At 32.1% G+C, this 21,481-nt stretch overlaps 1 protein-coding gene across 10 annotated transcripts in view; it reads right to left on the bottom strand.

Moving 5' to 3' along the window:
- Positions 1-21,481, bottom strand: part of dati (datilografo) — an 811,390-nt gene that overhangs the window by 11,053 nt on the left and 778,856 nt on the right. For 9 of the 10 annotated variants that reach the window (XM_069846942.1, XM_069846937.1, XM_069846944.1 and 6 more), the window contains one exon: positions 9,357-9,524. The exons of the other annotated variant lie outside the window; for it this stretch is intronic. In XM_069846942.1, the coding sequence (XP_069703043.1) occupies positions 9,357-9,524 (168 nt within the window). The remainder of the gene's footprint in view (positions 1-9,356; positions 9,525-21,481) is intronic. 10 annotated transcript variants of the gene reach the window in all.

Raw genomic sequence — 21,481 nt, 5'->3', positions numbered from 1 at the left:
TGTGACAGTTCTTGAAGGAAGTGAAATAAGTACTGTCCAAATTTCACGAGAAGATCCCTGCGAGGGGAGTATTCTCCTTGCGGGGTAAGAGGAGGGTGAGCCAGTAGCTCGGCGTTCTTGAAGGAGCAGGTGGATGGAAGTGATGTCATTGGCCGGCTGGGACAAACAAGACTCAGTCAATGGCCGGTCGGTTCAGTATCGGGGATAGGTTATAAGAGTGGGGGGAAAACTCGCATTCCTCGCTCGGATCTTCTCGTGAAATGGGGACTGTAGTGATTTCTTTCTTAGCCTCAACATAGTTGAACATTAATCAGCTCAGCTACTGAAGAAATAACCAGAAAGCAGTTCTAAAGTAGGATAGCTTATGGAAATTACAAGTAATGAACCAGAATGTGTTAACAGAAACAACAGGTAAGGCAATAGAGTTATTAAACTTATTTGGTAAAATTATCTTAATGATTTCTAATTTTGTTTTGATTCCGATGTATTAGCTGAGTACAACCATTTTCCCCCAAAAGTATACGAACAGGAAGTGATAGTTTTCTTTTTTGTCAAAAGCAGGGATCTTAACTTGCTGTTATTCGCCCCGACTCTACGAGCGTGGCTCATAGATGTCGCTAGTGCCGAGAAGCGTAGACTATTTAATTCGTCAGAGACTGTCCAGAGTGCACCACAGGCGATAGACCCAAATTACACTCGTAATGAATGAATAAATTATGATGGAGAATCGTTGGGGTTCCACAAATGTCAGCAAATGATGTAAGCAATGTGTACAAGAAAAGGAGTTTATTTATAAAGTAGGCTATAATAAGCTGTATATTGAAGAACATACAAGAAATAATAGAACATGATATTTTTTGGCAAATGTCAGTTTATAGAGAAAAAAAGGTTTATTTGGCAAATAAATAATACGATAATCGGCTAGTATAACTAAGTATGATCGAAGTATATCGAAGAAAATACAATGAATGAAAACTTACAATTGTTTGAAAATTGATAGGCAAAATACGTAAATGTAAAATTGCAGTAAGGAGAAATTGAAAAGTTCAGTGGTAATCTACTCTGACATTTTTGAGTTGCAACTTCAACATCTACAATACTAGTAAATATGAAAGGATTTGCTGGAACGAAAATGACACTGGTCGCCATGGAAATGCTCACGTCATATCCGATAAACTCAGCAATGTGAACTAGTCCATTCTTATACGTAGACCTACACAAAGGGAGTTCGCATATATACATATCCTGCTAGGAAGAGTTTATTCTAATCCATGAGGGGTTGAAATATGTTCATAAATGTAATGTCAGTCAGTTGCGTTTTGGCATGAACGCGAAACAGACGCGTACACAATGCGTGTGTAATTATTGAAAGTTAATACAATATTGATATTACTCACATACAGATGGATAAATAACAATAACAATATTTACGGTACATTCTCATATCTATTTCACACACTCCATTCTTCTCCAAATCTACATTTCAAATGGTTCTAATCGTTTCTCTTCGCTTCGTCGAAATGTCTATGTTTCTGCACCACAATGGCACACTACATACAAAGCACTTCACTAGTCTCTTTCTTAATTATTATTTTTCCGAAGATCCGCAGAAATCTCTTTTTCCTATTAAAAGTTTCCTTTGGTTAAGTGTTAATTGCCCGTCGCTGAACACTGTTTTTCACTTGTTCCCTTTCTTATCGGTTTATTTTATGACGCTTTATCAATTTCGACGGTTATTTAGCGTCTGAGTGATATGGAGGTGATAATACCAGCGAAATGAGTCCAGGGTCCAGCGCCGAAAGTTACCCAGCTTTTGCTCTTGATGGGTTGATGGAAAATCCGGAAAAAACCTCAATCAGGTAACTTGTCCCAACCAAGATTCTTAATATACATTCTGTTAACGCATTATTATTATTTATTATTATTATTATTATTATTATTATTATTATTATTATTACTACTACTACTACGGGATTTAGTGTTATTTATAGTTTATTTACTTCAGTTCATTATACACACTTAAATCTTACAGTAAATTGTGTTAATACTAATTCCATTAGCTACCCTAATTCCCATTACACGTAATCGTAGAATTTCTCCTCAAATCCATTGCCATTTTCTTAAAAGTAAAATTTTAATTAACTGTTTTCATATTTAGTCTTGCAATGCATTATGTTCCATCTTATATTTAGATCTAAATGTGAGCATTAACTGTAAATAATATTCGGTAGAAAAATAAGCTAATATTCTAGTCTTAATTTTAGTGCGCATAGGTGAAAATAGCTACGTGAAATGAAGAGAGTATAGAAATATGAAAACTGACTGAAATATAACAGGTATGAATGTGAAAACAATCTGAAATAAAAGGAGTGTAAATATGAAGACTGAAGTAGAGTAGTCTGAATATAAAAAGTACCTCAAATAAAAGGAGTGCAAGTAAAAAGTAACTAAAATATAAGAAGTTTAATTATGAAAACAAACTGAACAAAAGGATTCTCAATGTGAATAGGTACTTATTGAAATAAAACGACTCAGAATAAGAAAACGATTTTAAATTCAAAACTAGGTAACTGAAATAAAAGGAGTCAGAAAATGAGAAGAATCTGAATTAAATGAGTTTAAATTATTGAAAACTGGCTAAAATAAAAGGAGTCAGAATATGAAAAGAATCTGAAATAGAATGAGTTTAAATTGAAAAACCGACTAAAATAAAGGAATCAGAATATGAGAACAATGTGAAACAAAATGAGTTTAAATTGAAGACCGACTAAAATAAAGGAATCAGAATATGACAACATGAAATGAAATGAGTTTAAGTTGAAAACCAACTAAAATAAAGGAATCAGAATATGACAACATGAGTTTAAGTTGAAAACCAACTAAAATGAAATGAGTTTAAGTTGAAAACCAACTAAAATAAAGGAATCAGAATATGACAACAATGTGAAATAAAATGAGTTTAAACTGAAAACCAACTAAAATAAAGGAATCAAAATATGACAACAATGTGAAATAAAATGAGTTTAAACTGAAAACCAACTAAAATAAAGGAATCAGAATATGACAACAATGTGAAATAAAATGAGTTTAAACTGAAAACCAACTAAAATAAAGGAATCAAAATATGACAACAATGTGAAATAAAATGAGTTTAAACTGAAAACCAACTAAAATAAAGGAATCAAAATATGAAAAGAATGTGAAATAAAATGAGTTTAAATTGAAAACCAACTAAAATAAAGGAATCAGAATATGACAACAATGTGAAATAAAATGAGTTTAAACTGAAAACCAACTAAAATAAAGGAATCAGAATATGACAACAATGTGAAATAAAATGAGTTTAAACTGAAAACCAACTAAAATAAAGGAATCAAAATATGAAAAGAATGTGAAATAAAATGAGTTTAAATTGAAAACCAACTAAAATAAAGGAATCAGAATATGACAACAATGTGAAATAAAATGAGTTTAAACTGAAAACCAACTAAAATAAAGGAATCAGAATATGACAACAATGTGAAATAAAATGAGTTTAAACTGAAAACCAACTAAAATAAAGGAATCAAAATATGACAACAATGTGAAATAAAATGAGTTTAAACTGAAAACCAACTAAAATAAAGGAATCAAAATATGACAACAATGTGAAATAAAATGAGTTTAAACTGAAAACCAACTAAAATAAAGGAATCAAAATATGACAACAATGTGAAATAAAATGAGTTTAAACTGAAAACCAACTAAAATAAAGGAATCAGAATATGACAACAATGTGAAATAAAATGAGTTTAAACTGAAAACCAACTAAAATAAAGGAATCAAAATATGAAAAGAATGTGAAATAAAATGAGTTTAAATTGAAAACCAACTAAAATAAAGGAACCAAAATATGACAAAAATATGAAATAAAATGAGTTTAAATTGGAGACCGATAAAATAAAGGAATCAGAATATGACAATAACGCGAAATAAAATGAGATTAAATTGAAAACCATCTAAAATAAAAGAATCAGAATATGAAATAAAATGAGTTTATTTTGAAAACTAATTAAAATGAAGAATTCAGAATATGACAACAATGTAAAATAAAATTAGTTTAAATTGAAAACCAATTAAAATAAAGGAATAAAAATATGAAGACAGTGTGAAATAAAAGGACTTTACGTTCAGAACTAATCAAAATAAAAGGAGTCAGAATATGAAAACAACGTGAACAAAAGGAGTCTAAAAGTGAAAACTAACTAAAAAGTGAAGGTAAATGTGAGGAAATGTCTATGATTGAGCGCAAGATCTATGCAGGACGTAGAATGATGAAATTAGATAAATGAATACAATTTATTGTAAGATTTATATACCCTATGTCTTTATTTAAGAATACCTTTACTGTACTCAAAACTTTGAACTACTGGAAGATCTCACACAACTGAATAACATTTTAATTTTTAGTATTTTGCAACCACCCATAAACTCTCAATTGAGTTATGTATACATATACGTGGACTGTTCATGTGTATAGGAATGGGCCAGTTCACACGTTTGTGTTTTTTTCGCATATGACGTACTTATTTCTAAGGTACCCCAATGTCGAAGGACGTCAACTTAACAAAACGTACCATCAAATTATTTCATTTATTATTTTATTATAGGACGTTACACGTTAAAAGAGAAATAGAAATCATCAGCCAAATAATAAGACACAACATATTTTTAGTTTATATATTAGAGGGGAAAATTCTTGGCAAGAAAGGAAGAGGAAGGCTGAGAAATAAAATATATCACAGACATGCTCAGTAGAATGAAGTGCAACAAATATGAAGAATTTAAAGGAACAGAAACGTGGTTGAAGTGACGAAATGTTAAGAATTATTGATTTATTAATGAATATAAATCAAATAAATCTGAGAGAAATTTCATTATAGGCACAAAAGTAATTAAAAGAATCTGCCATGTGTAACAGCAAAAGAAAGTAAAACGACTGGAGAATTGTATGTAACAACAAATTAATAAATTATTATGAAATTTCTATTAAGTATATTAATGCCAGGATATACTGTATGAAGGGAAGTACAATGAAAATAACGTTTATAAATGCAGAATATTTTAGGCACTGCAAAAATAGATATTCCAAAAAAAATAGATGAAAGAGGGATAGAGTTAGAGAGTTGAAGAAAGTAGAACAAATAAAAATTTGAAGATATTCGTTTCCAAAAAAAAAAAAAAAAATTAAAATGTCATATTTTTTTAGCAATTTTAATATTGTGTTAATGTCATCTAGGATGTAGGGAACTGGTTATAAATACAATTACTTTAGGAGCTAAAAAAACATATATTGTAAACAAATAATTAAAATAAAAACCGTCACGTAGCAATTTTAAATAATATCTTGTAAAGCTCAATCTACGATAATCATATAAAACTAGGCTAAATGGAAATAATTTTTGCTAAATATAGGTTATTTGAGACTATCTAAAATATTTGAGAGCAGTTTCTCGAATGAAAACTAATAACAGAAAAAAATTAGGCCTATATATTAATAAAGAAATAAACGGAAAATGCCATTTAGTATGATTTTGAAGATATGTGTCATAAAAATATCACCCAGGACAGATGTAGCAAACTGCATTGAAAATCACTGCTGAGGTAAATCCGGATTGCCAAATGGTAAAAGTTTCAAAGCGACTTTCCTATATAAATCTTATGAATCAGGTTAAATATTATTGTAAGGAGTAATTAAATGTGAATAGGTCCATGATGCAGAAAAACAAATTACTCATCCAAATGATTGAGAAATTTAAATAACTTTCGTTTTAATACAATAAACCTATTAGTTGTGAATACAGAGTTAATTTTGTGATAAATATTTTATACCGATCCTGCAACTGCTCTTATAAACTTATGCATACACCTCGGTAAGAGATGGCCCCTATTTGTGCTAAATTCTTCTCTCAACAAGTATTATTTTAGAACTGGGTACAATCCGGAGATTGTTAATTACATTAAATTGCATAGTGATGTATTAATTTAACAGTGAATATGATACCAAGAAATGTAATGAGTTCAGGACTATCAGCCTGATATCGGCAAAGATTCTCCTGCAAATCCAGAATCGAAGTTTACATTCTAAGCTGGAAGGATAGCTGAAAGAAGAGCAGTTTGTCTTCAGGACGGAAAAAGGTACGAGAGATGCAATTGGATTGCTCCGAACAATCGGCGAAAGATACTTAGAGAAAAATAAAGAAGTATACGTAGTATTTGTGGACCTGGAAAAGGCTTTTGATACAGTGAATAGGAATAAACTTATTGGAATTTTGAAAAGAGAAATGTTGTAGATTGAAAAGAAAGGAGGCTAGTCAATAATCTATAGCCTATGACAAAAAAAAAACGAGTCTACGTCAGGATATGAGAAGAAATGTCACAGGGAAGTGGAATGGGGAGAGGAGTATGAAAAGAATGCCCTTTATAACCTATCCTATACAACACTTACGTGGAGGATTAAGTGAAGAACTGTTTTCAGATCATGAGAAAGATATTAGTAGGAGGAAGAAGAATAAAGTGTATAAGATTTGTTGTCGATATTGCGTTATTAGCTGAAGAGATGGTGGTAAGGGATATGCTACGGAAGGTAAATGACAGTTGTGAACAGTATGGGATGAAGATAAATGCAAACAAGACATAGGACATGATTATCGGAAGAAAAATAGTATAAGTTAAATGTGGGAATTCGAAAAGAGGCAATAGAACAAGTGGATAGCTTCAGGTGTACTATAAGTAATAAGATCAGATCCTGGTAGAAGTCTAAAGGAGATAGCAATGATAAAGGAGTTTTTAATAGGGAAAGGAATGAAGCGTGTGACATGGACAGACAGAATAAGAAATAAAGCTGTGCTAGAAACAGTGGGTGAAGAATGAATAATGCTGACTGTGGGACTGAAGCCGGATGGTCTATGGCGAGTCCTTGGCATCAACCCCTTTGATTTGATTACCTGGTTGGGTTTTTCCGAGGTTTCCCCCACCGAAAAGGCAAATGCCGGGTAATATTTTGGCGAATCCTCGGACCTCATCTCATCTCACTACATCTCGCCAAAATGTAAAAAAAATTGTACAAAATTGTAGAAAATTACTAAATTGTAAAACTATAAAAATTTGTAAAAATTCTAATTGTAATATTGTAAAATGTTGACATGTTCCACATCTTAAAGCTTCATTGCTCATGTAAGATCTATGGAATAAAATAAATGAATGAATGAATGAATGCTGAAACTGATCAGGAAGAGGAAAGTAATTGGCTGGGCGATGGCTGAGAAGAAACTGCCTAATGAAGGATATACTGGAATGAATGGAGAACGGGAGAAAAATTCGGGACAAGAAGATATCAGATGATAGATCACTTTAAGATATATGCAGGGTTTAAGCCACAGTCGCATTTTGCTGCTCGACTTCTAAAAATGCAACAAACTTTGAATGTACATGTGCAAAAATGCGACAACCATAGGCCTATTGGACTTCAGAAATGAAGATGGTAACGGAGAAAATGAAATCAGATATGTGTTTGAACTAATTTGAATTTAAATGAAATTCTAATGGCATGGGCAATGTTCAAAAAGGTATTGAGCAAGAGATGTTCAGGAATTGATTTCAAACAGTTGGTGCAATTTATGTAAGTTAAGTGAATAATTTCTTCTAATTGATTTATATAATTCCATCGCATATTGTTAATTGCGAGTGATGATACAGTTGCATGAATTTTGTAAAAACTGGAATTAGAAACCGCCTTTCAGTAAAAGAGTTAGCACTCTGCTAACAATAATTCTTGAAGGGCCTACTAGTAAAGAATTTCAATGTTTAGAGTGCCCATAAAATAACGTATTTTAATGTGATGTAAATTCAGCAGTAATTGATTCTAAGCATACCCTACATGTATGTACGTACGTATGTATGTATGTATGTATGTATGTATGTATGTATGTATGTATGTATGTATGTATGTATGTATGTATGTATGTATGTATGTATGTATGTATGTATGTATGTATTTTTTATTTTATCAACAGCTTAGGTTATTTAGCGTCTGAATGAGATGAAAGTGATAATGCCGGTGAAATGAATCCGGGGTCCAACATCGAAAGTTACCCAACATTTGCTCATATTGGGTTGAGGGAAAACCCCGGAAAAAAACCTCAACCAGTAACTTGCCCCGACCGGGAATCGAACCCGGGCCACCTGGTTTCGCGGCTAGACGCGCTAACCGTTACTCCACAGGTGTGGACTGTATGTATGCATGCATGCATGTATGTATGTATGTATGTATGTATGTATGTATGTATGTATGTATGTATGTATGTATGTATGTATGTATGTATGTATGTATGTATGTATGTATGTATGTATGTATGCATGTATGCATGTATGTATGTATGTATGTATGTATGTATGTATGTATGTATGTACAGTGTTCTGCCCAAGAGCAGGTCTTTAATTGCAAACCCAGCATTTCCCAGTCTTCCCAATTTCTTGCTTTTCTCTTAATCTCCCAATATAATACCTTAACGTTGTCTATCAGCTGATATATTTTACCCCGAACTCTTCTCCTGTTCACCATTCCTTAAATATCGCAATTAACAAATTAGGCCTACACCAAAATAAAAGGAATCAGTCACTGCACTCACACACCTACTGGCACTTATGCCAGAAATAGTGTCATATATTATGTAAATATATTTTTATTATTATTTATGTACAATGGCTGGAGAGGGCACCCTGCGCGTATAAGACCCTAAAACGGCCTCTGTGTCAAAGCCAGAAATGTCAATAAACAAAAACAACGTCTAACGATTTACTTATATAAATTTATATTCCTAGAGTGTGATAAGATGGATTGAAAGTAATAAAACTCCAAGAAACAAATTACATAAGCTTTTGTTTTTGCATACATTATTAATTTTATCTTTCTGTACAATTATTTATAATATTGCACAAGCAATTCGCAATTTGCACAAATATAATTTTCATTAGTGAATTTTTGCGATAATTATGTATTTTCTAGCTTAAACCCTCATATGCGGAGACGAAGAGAAAAAAAGAAAAGACGGAAGATTGGAGAATGCTGGTATTCAGTGAAGGACCTGCCTTTGGGGAGAAAAACTACGAATGAATATCTACTATTCTATTCACGCAGCTTGAGGGTAAGTTTCTAGAAGTTAACAATTGCTTCGTAAGATAGCATATTTTTCACCGCTCAAGAAACATTGCGGGAACTGTAGCTACAACTGTATTTCAGTGTGCTAAAATTTGTAAGACATTATGTTGTAATTAGTTCGTCTTTTGTTTAACAGATGAATGAAGAAGCTGCTTACCTGATTCATGAGTGAACACAGCCTGGCACACCGAACAGGGCCACATCCGAAGGGACGTGGTAAGTTGCGAGGTTTCTGGGTGGCATGCCAAGTGTTTCCTCAGACTGCCCTCGTTGACATAGTGCTTGCCGCACACGGGGCACGGATGGTTCGCTGTCCTCCGCTTCGCTAAATACGGATCGGCACGGGGATAAGCGAAATAAACCATTGGTCAATGCAGAAGCACGGGTTAAGCACCAGTCAGTAAGCAGGTCGGGACATCTATGTTATGAGTCTCTAAAGGAAAGAAGCAACTACCTTCCATATGGTCAACAGGAACCTCTTGGTTAAGATCTTATCTTTCTTTGTTATTAAAATAGTTTGGAAATTGCTAGACCACGCCTTAACTGTGAAGATAAAATAAATAACAAAATGATCGGGGTGAGACAAATGACCTATTAGCTGAGAGATTACTTAATTTCAATTAATATTATGAAACCTTACGAAGTTTCGAGTATCGAGCGTAGATTTTAGTAATATTTTTTTCCCTTCTTCCTTTCGCAAACTAATTCTCTTGCTTCTCCACTATTTCAGTCCTCAATTCAGTCCTTAACTCGTCAAATTATTCATTTACACAGTATATTACCATTTTACATATACATATAGGGGTTTTCAAAAGCAACGCATGATGTGTTTTAAGAAAAATACTTAGACGCGTCAAAGCTTATTTCTTAAAAGAATTTATTTTGTAAATATGAATATTTTCTGTAGACATTGTTGCATGAGTTATGACGTTATCGAATAAAATTTTAAATGAGAACGTACGAGTTTTTTTTTTCACATTTTCTGAAAGAACGTTCTCGTTTTCATCGCTCCACACCTTCATTTGTTTTGTAAATAAGTGTATGTTGCTGTGACAACTTTTTAATTGTTGATAAATTTGTTAATCATTGCGTTTGAAAAGCAGTTCTTCATTAAATTTATTAGGTGAGATTAGACTATTAAATGATTAACTATGTACACTTTAATTTTTCTGTCTTTTTTTAGTGCTGCTTATACTTTATACTTTTATTCTTATAGTCAACATGGAATATATTATTATTCTGGAATTTATTCTTGTTCTTTAGGTTATTCACGTGAATACTTATTATTATTTTTGCATTGATTTCCTTTAAATTTATTAATTTTAGATAGTGATATTGTTGCATTTAACTGAACTAAAAATAAAGATGGTTTAATAGAAAATGAGAGAATATAAAAAGATAATGATAATAGGATTTGGTGACAGAAGACGTACGCAACAGAAAGTGTTCATATTTTCTAATGAAGCCCATCCAAATCGAGCACCTATTTCTCAGTCAGCTGTGAGTAGATCAGAAGCTAAAGTCAATGAACAAGGCCATATCAGAGACATAAGAAGATCTGGTAGACCATCCACCGACAAGGAGTTGAAACTTGACATTTTACTGAAGGTAAATGAGAACCCACATTCTATTCTCAGTGATTTAGAATCTACATTTGGTGTTTTGAAAACAGCTGCTTGGAGAATACTGCATCGTACTAGGTACCACCCTTATAAAGTTCAACTCGTATAAGAATTAATGGGAGACACTTTGATAGAAGGTTGCACTTCTGCGAGGGAATGACTATTTTCTGTGACCAAGATCCAAACTTGGTAACAAATGTTCTTTTTAGTGATGAAGCTACATTTTCCCACAATGGAGAGGTGAACAAGCAAAACTGCAGCTATTGGTGGGGAAATAATCCAAACTGAATAACAGAATCACATTACACAATACCCCCAGAAGGTAAATGTTTGGGCAGGAATTGTTGTTGTTTTCTAATGCCAGGCATTTGACAATAAAGTCATTTGACCTCTTGCACTCCAATATTTTTCAAAGATATTATCATGACCAGCCACTGAAGCACAGATTTATAAGGAATTGTAGGATGCAGAGTCTTGGGCTCTTATTTCTTCGACGAGTCTCTTACCGGCGACAGGTATTTGGAGTTTTTGCGTGATCTTATACCAGCCCTTGCTGTTCTACATCCAAATCTGGTTTCAACAGGACGGTGCTCCTCTTCATTACGCAGTCACTGTTTGGTAATACCTGAATAAAGTTTTTCCCAATAGAAGGATTGGAAGAAGAGGACATGTCGATGGCCTGTTTGATCTGTCTCCGCTTGATTTCTTTTTATGGGGTTACGTGAAGTGTGAGGTCTTTGCCACGCAATCTAGTGACATGAACGAGTTGAAGACCAGAATAAGAATAGAATGTAGAGAAATACCGCCAGCTATGATAGAAGATGTATTTCGCCATAGCCATTGCCTTGTCAGTGAAGGACATTTTGAGTAATTAAATTAATTTAATTATTTATTGTTTACTGTTAGTAAAATCAATTGCCTGATGACATGTTTGTGTGAAAGTTAGTGAAATTGTGTTAGCTTTCTTTCTTGTCGTGTGGAGAGACATCAACTTCAATTAAATAAGTGAGATTTTCAAGACTGTACAATTTCAAATACGTTCTTTCAGAAAATGTGAAAAAAATCATATGTTCTAATTTTAAAATTTATTCGATGACGTCATAGCTCTGCAAGATTTACTAGAGGAAATATTCACATTTACAAAATAAATCCTTTTAAGAAATAGGATTCGATGTGCCTGAGCACTTTTCTTAAAAACTTCCCGTCTAATTATAAAACACATTATGAATTACTTTTGAAAAACCCTGTATATACTCAATCCTGTTCTTGTTTATCACGTAGGGTACTCGTTAATAAAATTCATTAATCCATTCATACATTCAGTTATTTACTCCATTTGTATTAAATTTTAAGACGGTTTGCATGTGTGACCGTGAAATGAGAGGCCCCGGATTCAAATCCTGGTTGGTACAAGCTACCTGGTTAAGATATTTTCCGTGGTTTCCCCTCAACCCATTAAGAGCAAATACTGGGTAACTTTCGGCGCTGGACACTGGACTCCTTTCGCTGGCATTATCACCTTCATTTTACTCAGATGCTGGACAATCACCGCAGTTGATAAAGTGTCGAAAAATAAACAATAATATACAATAATATTATGCGCGCAAATATAGACTATCAAGAAAAACAATTATACAAGAAGATTATTTTTACTAGCAGTCATTAATAAGATACTCTTTAAACTACACTATCATAATAGTATTCCATTGATTATTTAGGTCCAATTTGTTATTTGACTACTAAAATCCACTCTAATTAAAATTCATAACTTCTGTTAAAACGCTTGCAATTCTTACATCAATATCATCATAAAAATGTACTTTTAACGTACCTACATACTTCAGTTGTGAAAGCCCATACAAAATTTTAGCTGCGTAACAATTTATTATTGAGGTATATTTAGATCACGACATGCAAATGTAACAATATGTTTCATATAATATATATTATAGATAGCAGAGAAGAAACTACGTACTAGTATCTAAAAGTTAAGTATCACATCGTAAAATATTTCTAAAAGATTCATTATAACGCTTTAAAAATTATAGGTGTAACTTACTGTGCTATTACAATCTAAATATGAGCACATTTACATTGATTTTTCAATGTTTTCACTTATAAGTCTACTTAAATTACTGGAATAAACCATTTAAGCCCTTAGTTACTAATTATTACCATTGTTTTTATAAAAATTATACTACATAAATATTTGTTAACGCTGCTGAAAAAAAATAGCAGAAATTGAAAGTAACGTTCCAAGCATTTTTAAAAATATAACAATTTTTAAAACGGTTATATGACGACGCTGTAACAACTGCTTGGTTATCTAGCGCCATCGATGGAATTGGTGACAGCCAGATGGAATTTGACGAAGTTATATCAAGAAATCACCTGATATTCGTCTAACAGTTGTGGAAAACCTCGATAAAAACTAAGTAATCACCCCAAGTAGGGTTTGAAGCCACACCATAGCACAGCCTTGGATTATGAGACCAGCGTCTTACTTCTAAGTTACTTCGGTAGCTTTAAATGTAATAATGAAATAAAATAAATTTAATCAAGAAGTTCGAAAATAAATGTATTTTTCTGGAAAAAATTCTTATTTAGTACTTACATTCTTTTCCACGTCTATCAAACAGGGTTGCAGTATTTTCGTCACCGATTTTTCGTCACCAGGTGATTTCGTCACACATTACATTTTGTCACTGTAACATTTTGTCACCGATTCACTTTTGTCACCACGATATTTTGTCACCTATATAAAATGTTGCGGAAGATCTAACTCCAATCTTCGATTACTTTGAGGATAATTATGTGGCAGAGGTAGGCAGCAGCCCATATTTCCTCCAAATACATGGAATTGTTACATTCGTACCAGGAAAAACCTACCCAGAACAACAAATACTTGCGAAGCGTGGCAAAGACGTCACAATACTTTAATGGGAAAAGCACATCTCTCCTTTTACCATGTCCTTCAGTTGCTACTGAGAGAGAGAGAGAGAGAGAGAGAGAGAGAGAGTGAGAGAGAGAGAGAGAGAGACTGGTAGGATACATCAGGACATTGAGAAATTAGAAGCAGGTCAGTTTCCACCCGGAAAAAGAAGAAATACACAAGAATTGCACGAATTGTCGATAGGTATGAAGCCTATAGAACAGAAGATAATATCCCTGGTTACCTACGTGCCATAGGTCACAACTTCAGTGGAAATTTTGATTGAAACTCCATAAAAACGGGAAGAATGTATGCAACTTCAAAATCCATTAATAGTACATTATGCCCAACGAGCCTATAATGATAGTAATTAAGAATCGAGTATGGATATTTATGAAACGAGCGCAAGCGAGTTTCATAATTTTCATACGAGATTATTAATTACCATTATAGGCGAGTTTCATACGACTTTTTATGCTCGACCATATTTCTAACTTGAAATTACCGGTATTCAGATGTATACATTTTATTTGTAGGTATCTGACAAGATCGGAAGTGACCTTGTTCTAGGTCGTGAATTGTGAGATGTGCGCAGACGCGAAAGTATTGATTTTTTCCGAGAAACAATAATGTCATTGACCTTGACGTAGTCCCGTTAAACTTGATAATATTATAATATTATAACCTTGATTATTGAATTCGACATTGAAAAACGAGATGACAAATTGAATTTATTTGAATATTATTTACAATTAACTCTAATTATTATAGTAACAGAACATAACCTTCTGCGACAGTATTGGATTTCCAGCCCCCGTGACTTTTCGCTAATTATCTTTCGATTGCATATCCGAGAATAATCGATACTTGCGGTTTTATAACGGTACAAAGCTGACTTGTTATTGGCTGAACACATGTAAGCTGAGTTATCATTGGCTGAAGACCTGTACTTTAATGAGTAGGTGTACTTTAATGACATGCATTAAAGGACTGCTACCGGGTGTATAATTAGTACATTTCGGCATGGTCGAGCATAAAATAATTACACAGTGATGGTTTTGGACTCATAATAAAAACAGCCTAAATATAATTTTCTGCATTATTTTGGTGATGAAATCGCCTCAGCGTAAAAAAAAATAGCAAAATATATATGATGACGAAATATCTTCGGTGACCAAATCTCCTCTGTGACAAAAAACATGATGGCAAAATGAATTTGATGACCAGAAAAACTAATGACGAAAAATAGGTGAAAAAATATAATGGTGACGAAATATCTTCGGTGACCAAATCTCCTCTGTGACAAAAAACATGATGGCAAAATGAATTTGATGACCAGAAAAACTAATGACGAAAAATAGGTGAAAAAATATAATGGTGACGAAATTTCCGGTTACGAAATGCCCTAGACCCCTATCAAACATGTATTTTAAAATAGTATTTTCCCCAAAATATCAAGAATCGATTCTTTCCCAAAGTGGATTTATTGATTTAAGTTTGCAGGCGACATAAAATATCTTATCACTAACATAAGGTTGGAAAAGAACTCATAAAGTTCATGCAGTTAATCTTACTACTTATGTAAGACACCAACAGGTTCTCTGCAATTTAAGATAGGCTCTTATCACTGAATTCTTTAGTAATATATTCACACGTGTCAAAAGACGCTGAAAACTGAAGTCTATAACTTAATATTTTCTATTTTGCGCATTAGTGGTTTTGAATTCAAATATGGGAACTACTTTTAAGTTTCTTTCTCATAAAGAATTTTACACAAATTTCACACTGACCATATGAAGGGTAATCATAACACAATAGCATGCCTTCAAGATGATGACCCAATGAAGCTTGGAAATCACAGATTTTTCTTTAAATTTTATTAGGTCTATCACATTTGTATGAATGTTAAATATTGCTTTCACAAATAAATCACGAAGACAATTTATACGTCTTTAACTAGCACACAGAAATTGTGAAAATGGGTCAGAATGCAACTTGTAGGCAAGCTATTGTAGGAAACTTATGTATGAATGACAAACTAACATGCCCATAAAATGTTTTAATGTTATTTAAAATTCCGTTATTTAATTTTTAATAATTCATATCAGCCAAATCTCATTACTTTTAAAATATCACACTAATTTATAATATATGTCTATTTTAGTATCTTTGTGCCCATAAAAATCTGAGATTTTTACGCTTCTCTAAAAAGTGGTTATATTTTGTTCCATTACGTTCCTCCATCGTTAATTCTTAAAATATCTTCTTTTCATCTTTTCCTTAAATTTATATTCTCGCTAAATTGTACATTATCTTCCTGTAATTCTATTTATTAATTCATATTTTATCCAATACTGTACCATCTGCAAAAATATCATTTCTGAGTTTCCTCTCTAGTTTCTAATTATTCTGACCGAAGTTTTTCTTCCTTTTCTGAGGATCGTAAATTTACCATTCATTTTGAGGTACCGGTAGTTAATATGAAACATTTTAAAACATCTCATTTAACAAGTATGTAATACATTTTTGGTGACGGCTCTCACCAATCTTTCAATTGTCTTAATAATAATAATATTAATAATAATAATATTATTATTATTATTGTTATTATTATTATATATATGTGGATTTGGAACAATTATATTTTTCTTGTGCAATATAAAGACATTCTTGATCTTTGAAAATCTCGTCACGTGCCTAAAATCTTATCGAATTCTTAGTAGATATCGATATACCAATAATGGGAAGCGATGTTCGTCCATTCTGCATTAGGTCGGTTATACATTACAGCGAGAGCTATGAACTATATAATGTGTGGGCACCGCTTAGCTTAGCTAATGTCTTCACACTACATCGATAAATATGTTGCTACACAGTAGAGCCATCTCTGTATAGATAATTAAAACACGAATTTTATTACGTCACACGGAAGGCAGTATGATGAAAGACCTTGTAGCCTATATAATACGATACAAGGTTTGATATGCGCTGATAGAAATAAAGTTACATCAATTTGAACACCTGACTTTCTATTAATTGTTCAATTTCATTCACGTAATATAAATTTTATAGGCTACAATTAGGTTAATTACCTGTGGGAGCGGAAATACGTAGCTATGTTTTAAAAAAATCGCTAGCTGTCCAATGTCAGCTATGTCTTATTTCGAGCGTTATCCGTGCTAAAAGAAAGCATTTTCCATAGCTCGACAAACATATTATTTCTTGCTGAAATGTGTCACGGGCCTTATAGTTTTTCCAACGTTGTTCATATTTTATTTATCTTGTCTACAATATTCAACAACTTTAATTTTTAAACGCATTTCAGTAATATATTAATATTAAATTTGTCTGTTAAGGGTATATGTACGTGAACGACCACAATTATTATAAAAAAAATGCACGTTTTAAATTTCTAAAATTTTATAAGGAAATGAGCTCATAATTTGACAAAAATCACAAGGTACCACAACAAGACTTATTAGAATTTGAATATCTGATAAAAGTATAAAAAAGGTTACTAATAATATTTTTAAGAATTCACTTTTTACTTTAAATTAAATTTTCAAAAATTTGAAAATTTTCACACATATTATTTCATAACTCCACAACCATTAGAGATAGAATTCTGAAATTTCCTACACTGATTTAACATGAATTCATCCAAAATGTAGACTATAATAATGCCCATTTCTTTGAAAATAAGACAAATTAGGTCCAAAATATTATTTAAATTTTAATATGCTTTACGTAGAACAAATAAAAAATTAATTGTACTAAAATAAAGAACTCTACCTTTTTTAATACTTTTATCAGATATTTAAGTTCTAGTTAAGTCTTGTTTTGGTACTTTGTAATTTTTGTCCAATTATGAGTTAATTTTCTTATAAAATTTTAGAAATTTAGGGCTGCATTTTCTGATAATATTTGTGGTCGTTCACGTACATATACCCTTAACATAGAAGAAATGAAGACTGGGGATATCGAAGTTCATCTTGCTGAGCGACTAAAAAAGTAAACAAAATAAATTGTTGCCCGGTTAGAAATCGAGGATATTGAGTATAATAACCGCAGCGGAAGACAGAGGGCAGGATAAGCATCTCCCATCACTCACGGCTTATTTCTTCCGTGCCGTATCAGCGAACTGTATTATATTTTTAGAGCGCGTGCCCGCCATGAAAAGAAACCTGAAGGAGCCTCCGTGTAGCCTCAAACACGTGCCTCGTTAGGCTACAAACTGGTTCCACTGACACAGCAGGCGTCAATGATAATCGCACTCAGCAGTTTCTGACTCATCACCTACATACTTTGGTTTTCAAACATATGATTTGTTTGCCTGTTTGTTTTATTGCTCCTTAATATTGCTCTCTCTTCTTTACTTTTCTTTCCCTCTTCGTCTTTTTCTTTCCTTTCTTCTCTCTGATTTATCTTACGTCTTTGTTTATCTCTTTTTAGTTTCATTCTTTAAATTTATCTTTCTATTATTCTTCTCTGCCTACCTTTCTTTTTTATATTATTCTTTTCCTTTCTTAAATTTCTTTCCTTATATTTTCTCTCTTTGATTTCTTCTTCTTTATCTTTCACTTCTTCCTTTCCCATAATTTTTCTTTTTCTTTCAAACGTCCTCATTTCAATACCTTTCTTTATTTTCTTCTTCTTCCTGTTATTACATTAATCAGGATAATCATTCTATTATCCGTTATCATTGGTTCTATTATAGTACATTATGCAACGAGCCTATAATGGTAGTAATTAAGACGCGAGTATGTTTATGAAACGAGCGCAAGCGAGTTTCATAATTTTCATACGAGTGTCTTAATTACCATTATAGGCAAGTTTCATACGACTTATTATGCTCGACCATATTTCTAACTTGAAATTATTCATAAGTATCCATGTCATCTTATCTGACTGGGGAGCGGAACTGACCTTGTGCAATATCTCGTAAATTGTGAGATGTGCGCAGACGCGAAAGTATTGATTTTTTCCGAGAAACAAATGTCATTGACCTTGTTATAATCTAGAGAGTAAAATAAACATTAATCTTGATATAACCTTGAAATTGATTTAGACATTGAAAAACGAGATGACAAATTGAATTTATTTGAATATTATTTACAATTAACGCTAATTATTATAGTAACAGAATATAACCTTCTGCGACAGTATTGGATTTCCAGCCTCCGTGACGTTTCGCTAGTTTTCTTTCCATTGCATATCCGAGAATAATCGATACTTGCGCTTTCATATTGCTACAATGGTGTTTTCTGATTGGTGGAACACCTGAACTTTAATGAATAGGTGTACTTTAATGAGGTCCATTAAAGGGCTGCTACCAGGTGTATAATTACTACATTTCGGCATGGTCGAGCATAAAAGAATTAAGGAGATTTGTAAGTGGGCTCAAGGGAAAAGCATTATACAATTGCTAATATTTATACAGGAAATAGGCCTACGCAAAAAGCTGCAGCCATAATTTGATGTAATTTTTACAGTATTATACTCGATCGTTTAGGAAAATTTTATGGAGTGAAATATATTTTTTAGTGTGTAATTTTTTTCTTTACTTACCATTACCATGCAAAACATATCAAGAGGGAGGGATGGTGAAATTTCCAATTTCTTTGTTTTTTGTATAATATTTTATTTTTTTTTGTTACGTCACAGTTAAGTAAGCGAAACTTTAAAATCCACTGCCAAAAGTGTTTGAAAATTAAAGGGGGGAACAAAATGTAACAAAAAAAAAAAAAAAACCCCTAGCAAAGATATTTACTAAAATTGATATAATTGAATTTTTAAGATATTCACAAAATTCTTTCACTATTTTACTCACGAAAAACCAATGTACAAATTTTTTACATTCGATTTTTAATATTCCACCTGGGTACAATAATACAAGCTTATGAACATGATTAATAATTATTTTATGGTCAGTGATTTGCATATTGTAAATTATTTTCATATATATACAAAATATCACAATTCTAATCTAGACAAAAGTTGAATTATTGTTTGCTAGAGATGTGTTCAGATTTTTATGAACTTCCCTTTAATGATTCCTAAGTTACAGTATATCAATTTTTGTAAGTATCGTAGCAGAAAATCAAACTTGCGGGTAATAAACAAACAACAGCGTGTCGTTAAAAATCCCAGGCCGTAGGCCATTTAAAAATGGCTACTAAAGACCAATCGTACAAGATGGCCAACAAAATAATATATAGGTCTATCCTGTTCTACACATATCAAAGAACAGTTTTAGGCGACAATTTTTTTTTGGAAAAAAAATTCGATTTTTTTTGCCAAATTTCACCATCCTCTCCGCTTAAATTTGTAAACTAGAAATTATGTTAACTGAAATTTTCAAAACTCAGGTACGTGAAAGGTAGACTATTATTATGATATTTATAAAAGAACTTCAAGCATTTCTAAAGAAATTATGAATTTTAATTGGAGTTATTTTTTTATAATACTGTGATTTTAAATACAAATAATAACAAAAACACTATCACAATAGTCTTTTCTGAAGATTAAAGTACATTATTAAGAATTGAAAGTAAACAAATCAGAGTTCTTACATCATTTGGATTTCGCGACGTCTGCGTCCATATTCATACATGCAAATTAATTCTTTTTACATAATACATATTGGGAAAAGAAAAAAGTGCATCTAAAAATTGCCTTACCCCTTAAAATATTCCTAAGTGAGCCATTATAACTCTGTAAAAATTACATCACATTATGGCTGCAAGTCTTTGTACATCTACAGTATAAATATCAGCAGATTTATAATGATGTTTCCATACGTTCACATACAAGCTGCTTAAACTAAATTTCTATTTAAAAAATCTTGATGTATTCTTCGATTAATCTGATCAAATGGACTGAATATGAGCAGCCAAAAGTATCATAGAAAATATCTACATTATTTTTTCCCTTTTTTTATCCCCTTGCTATTCCATCTCGTTTTCCCCTATATTGTTATTTCTTTAATTTCTTGTCATTTGTTTCTTTTCTATTTATCTGTCTTCATTTTCTAATATATTAACTATATTTGTGCGAGATCGTTCGTATTTGCTTGGTTTCCGCACAAAACCAATCCGCGGAAAGTCTAAAATTCCACATTCAGTAGTTCCAACATAACACACATAACAATTTCCCTCTTCTTACCGCTTAAGTGACATATTGATTTTACTGCTTTAGGCTTTTAACATATTATTTTTAGAGACGTTCAATATAGTAATAATTATAAATTGGAAACTTACCACTGCAATTTTACCTAAATTGTACTATTAATTATTATTTTTAAATACTTGCAAAAATTAAGTAAACTCTAAATCATTACATAACCTTACCGTTTGTTTTAAGTTCGCATTTATAGACTGGGGGGGAAAAAAAGACAGACGTATATCACGGCCTGCTGGAGTATAGTAAACACAGAAAACATTTTAAAGCAACAATGTTGAAGGTAGATATTTTTGTTTTGCAAATTTGCCGTCATTGAACAGAAACCAAGATGGAGATTTCATTGCAACTAATTAGAAATTCCTCTTTCAGGTATGTAATAAACGATCTTCGCACAAAATAATGTACGATACACGAGCGGTATGTTTTCTTTCAATTGTCGGAAATTAAAAAAGCTCAACTACGTTTCGCTTTTTCAAACTTTTTCTCGAACATGAAAACTTCAACATACCGCTCTTGTAACGCATATTACTATTTCCTGTTTCATTA

The sequence above is a fragment of the Periplaneta americana genome, chromosome 15 (assembly GCF_040183065.1).
Source record: "Periplaneta americana isolate PAMFEO1 chromosome 15, P.americana_PAMFEO1_priV1, whole genome shotgun sequence".
NCBI lineage: Eukaryota > Metazoa > Arthropoda > Insecta > Blattodea > Blattidae > Periplaneta > Periplaneta americana.
This window is presented reverse-complemented; position numbering and strand designations above follow the sequence as displayed.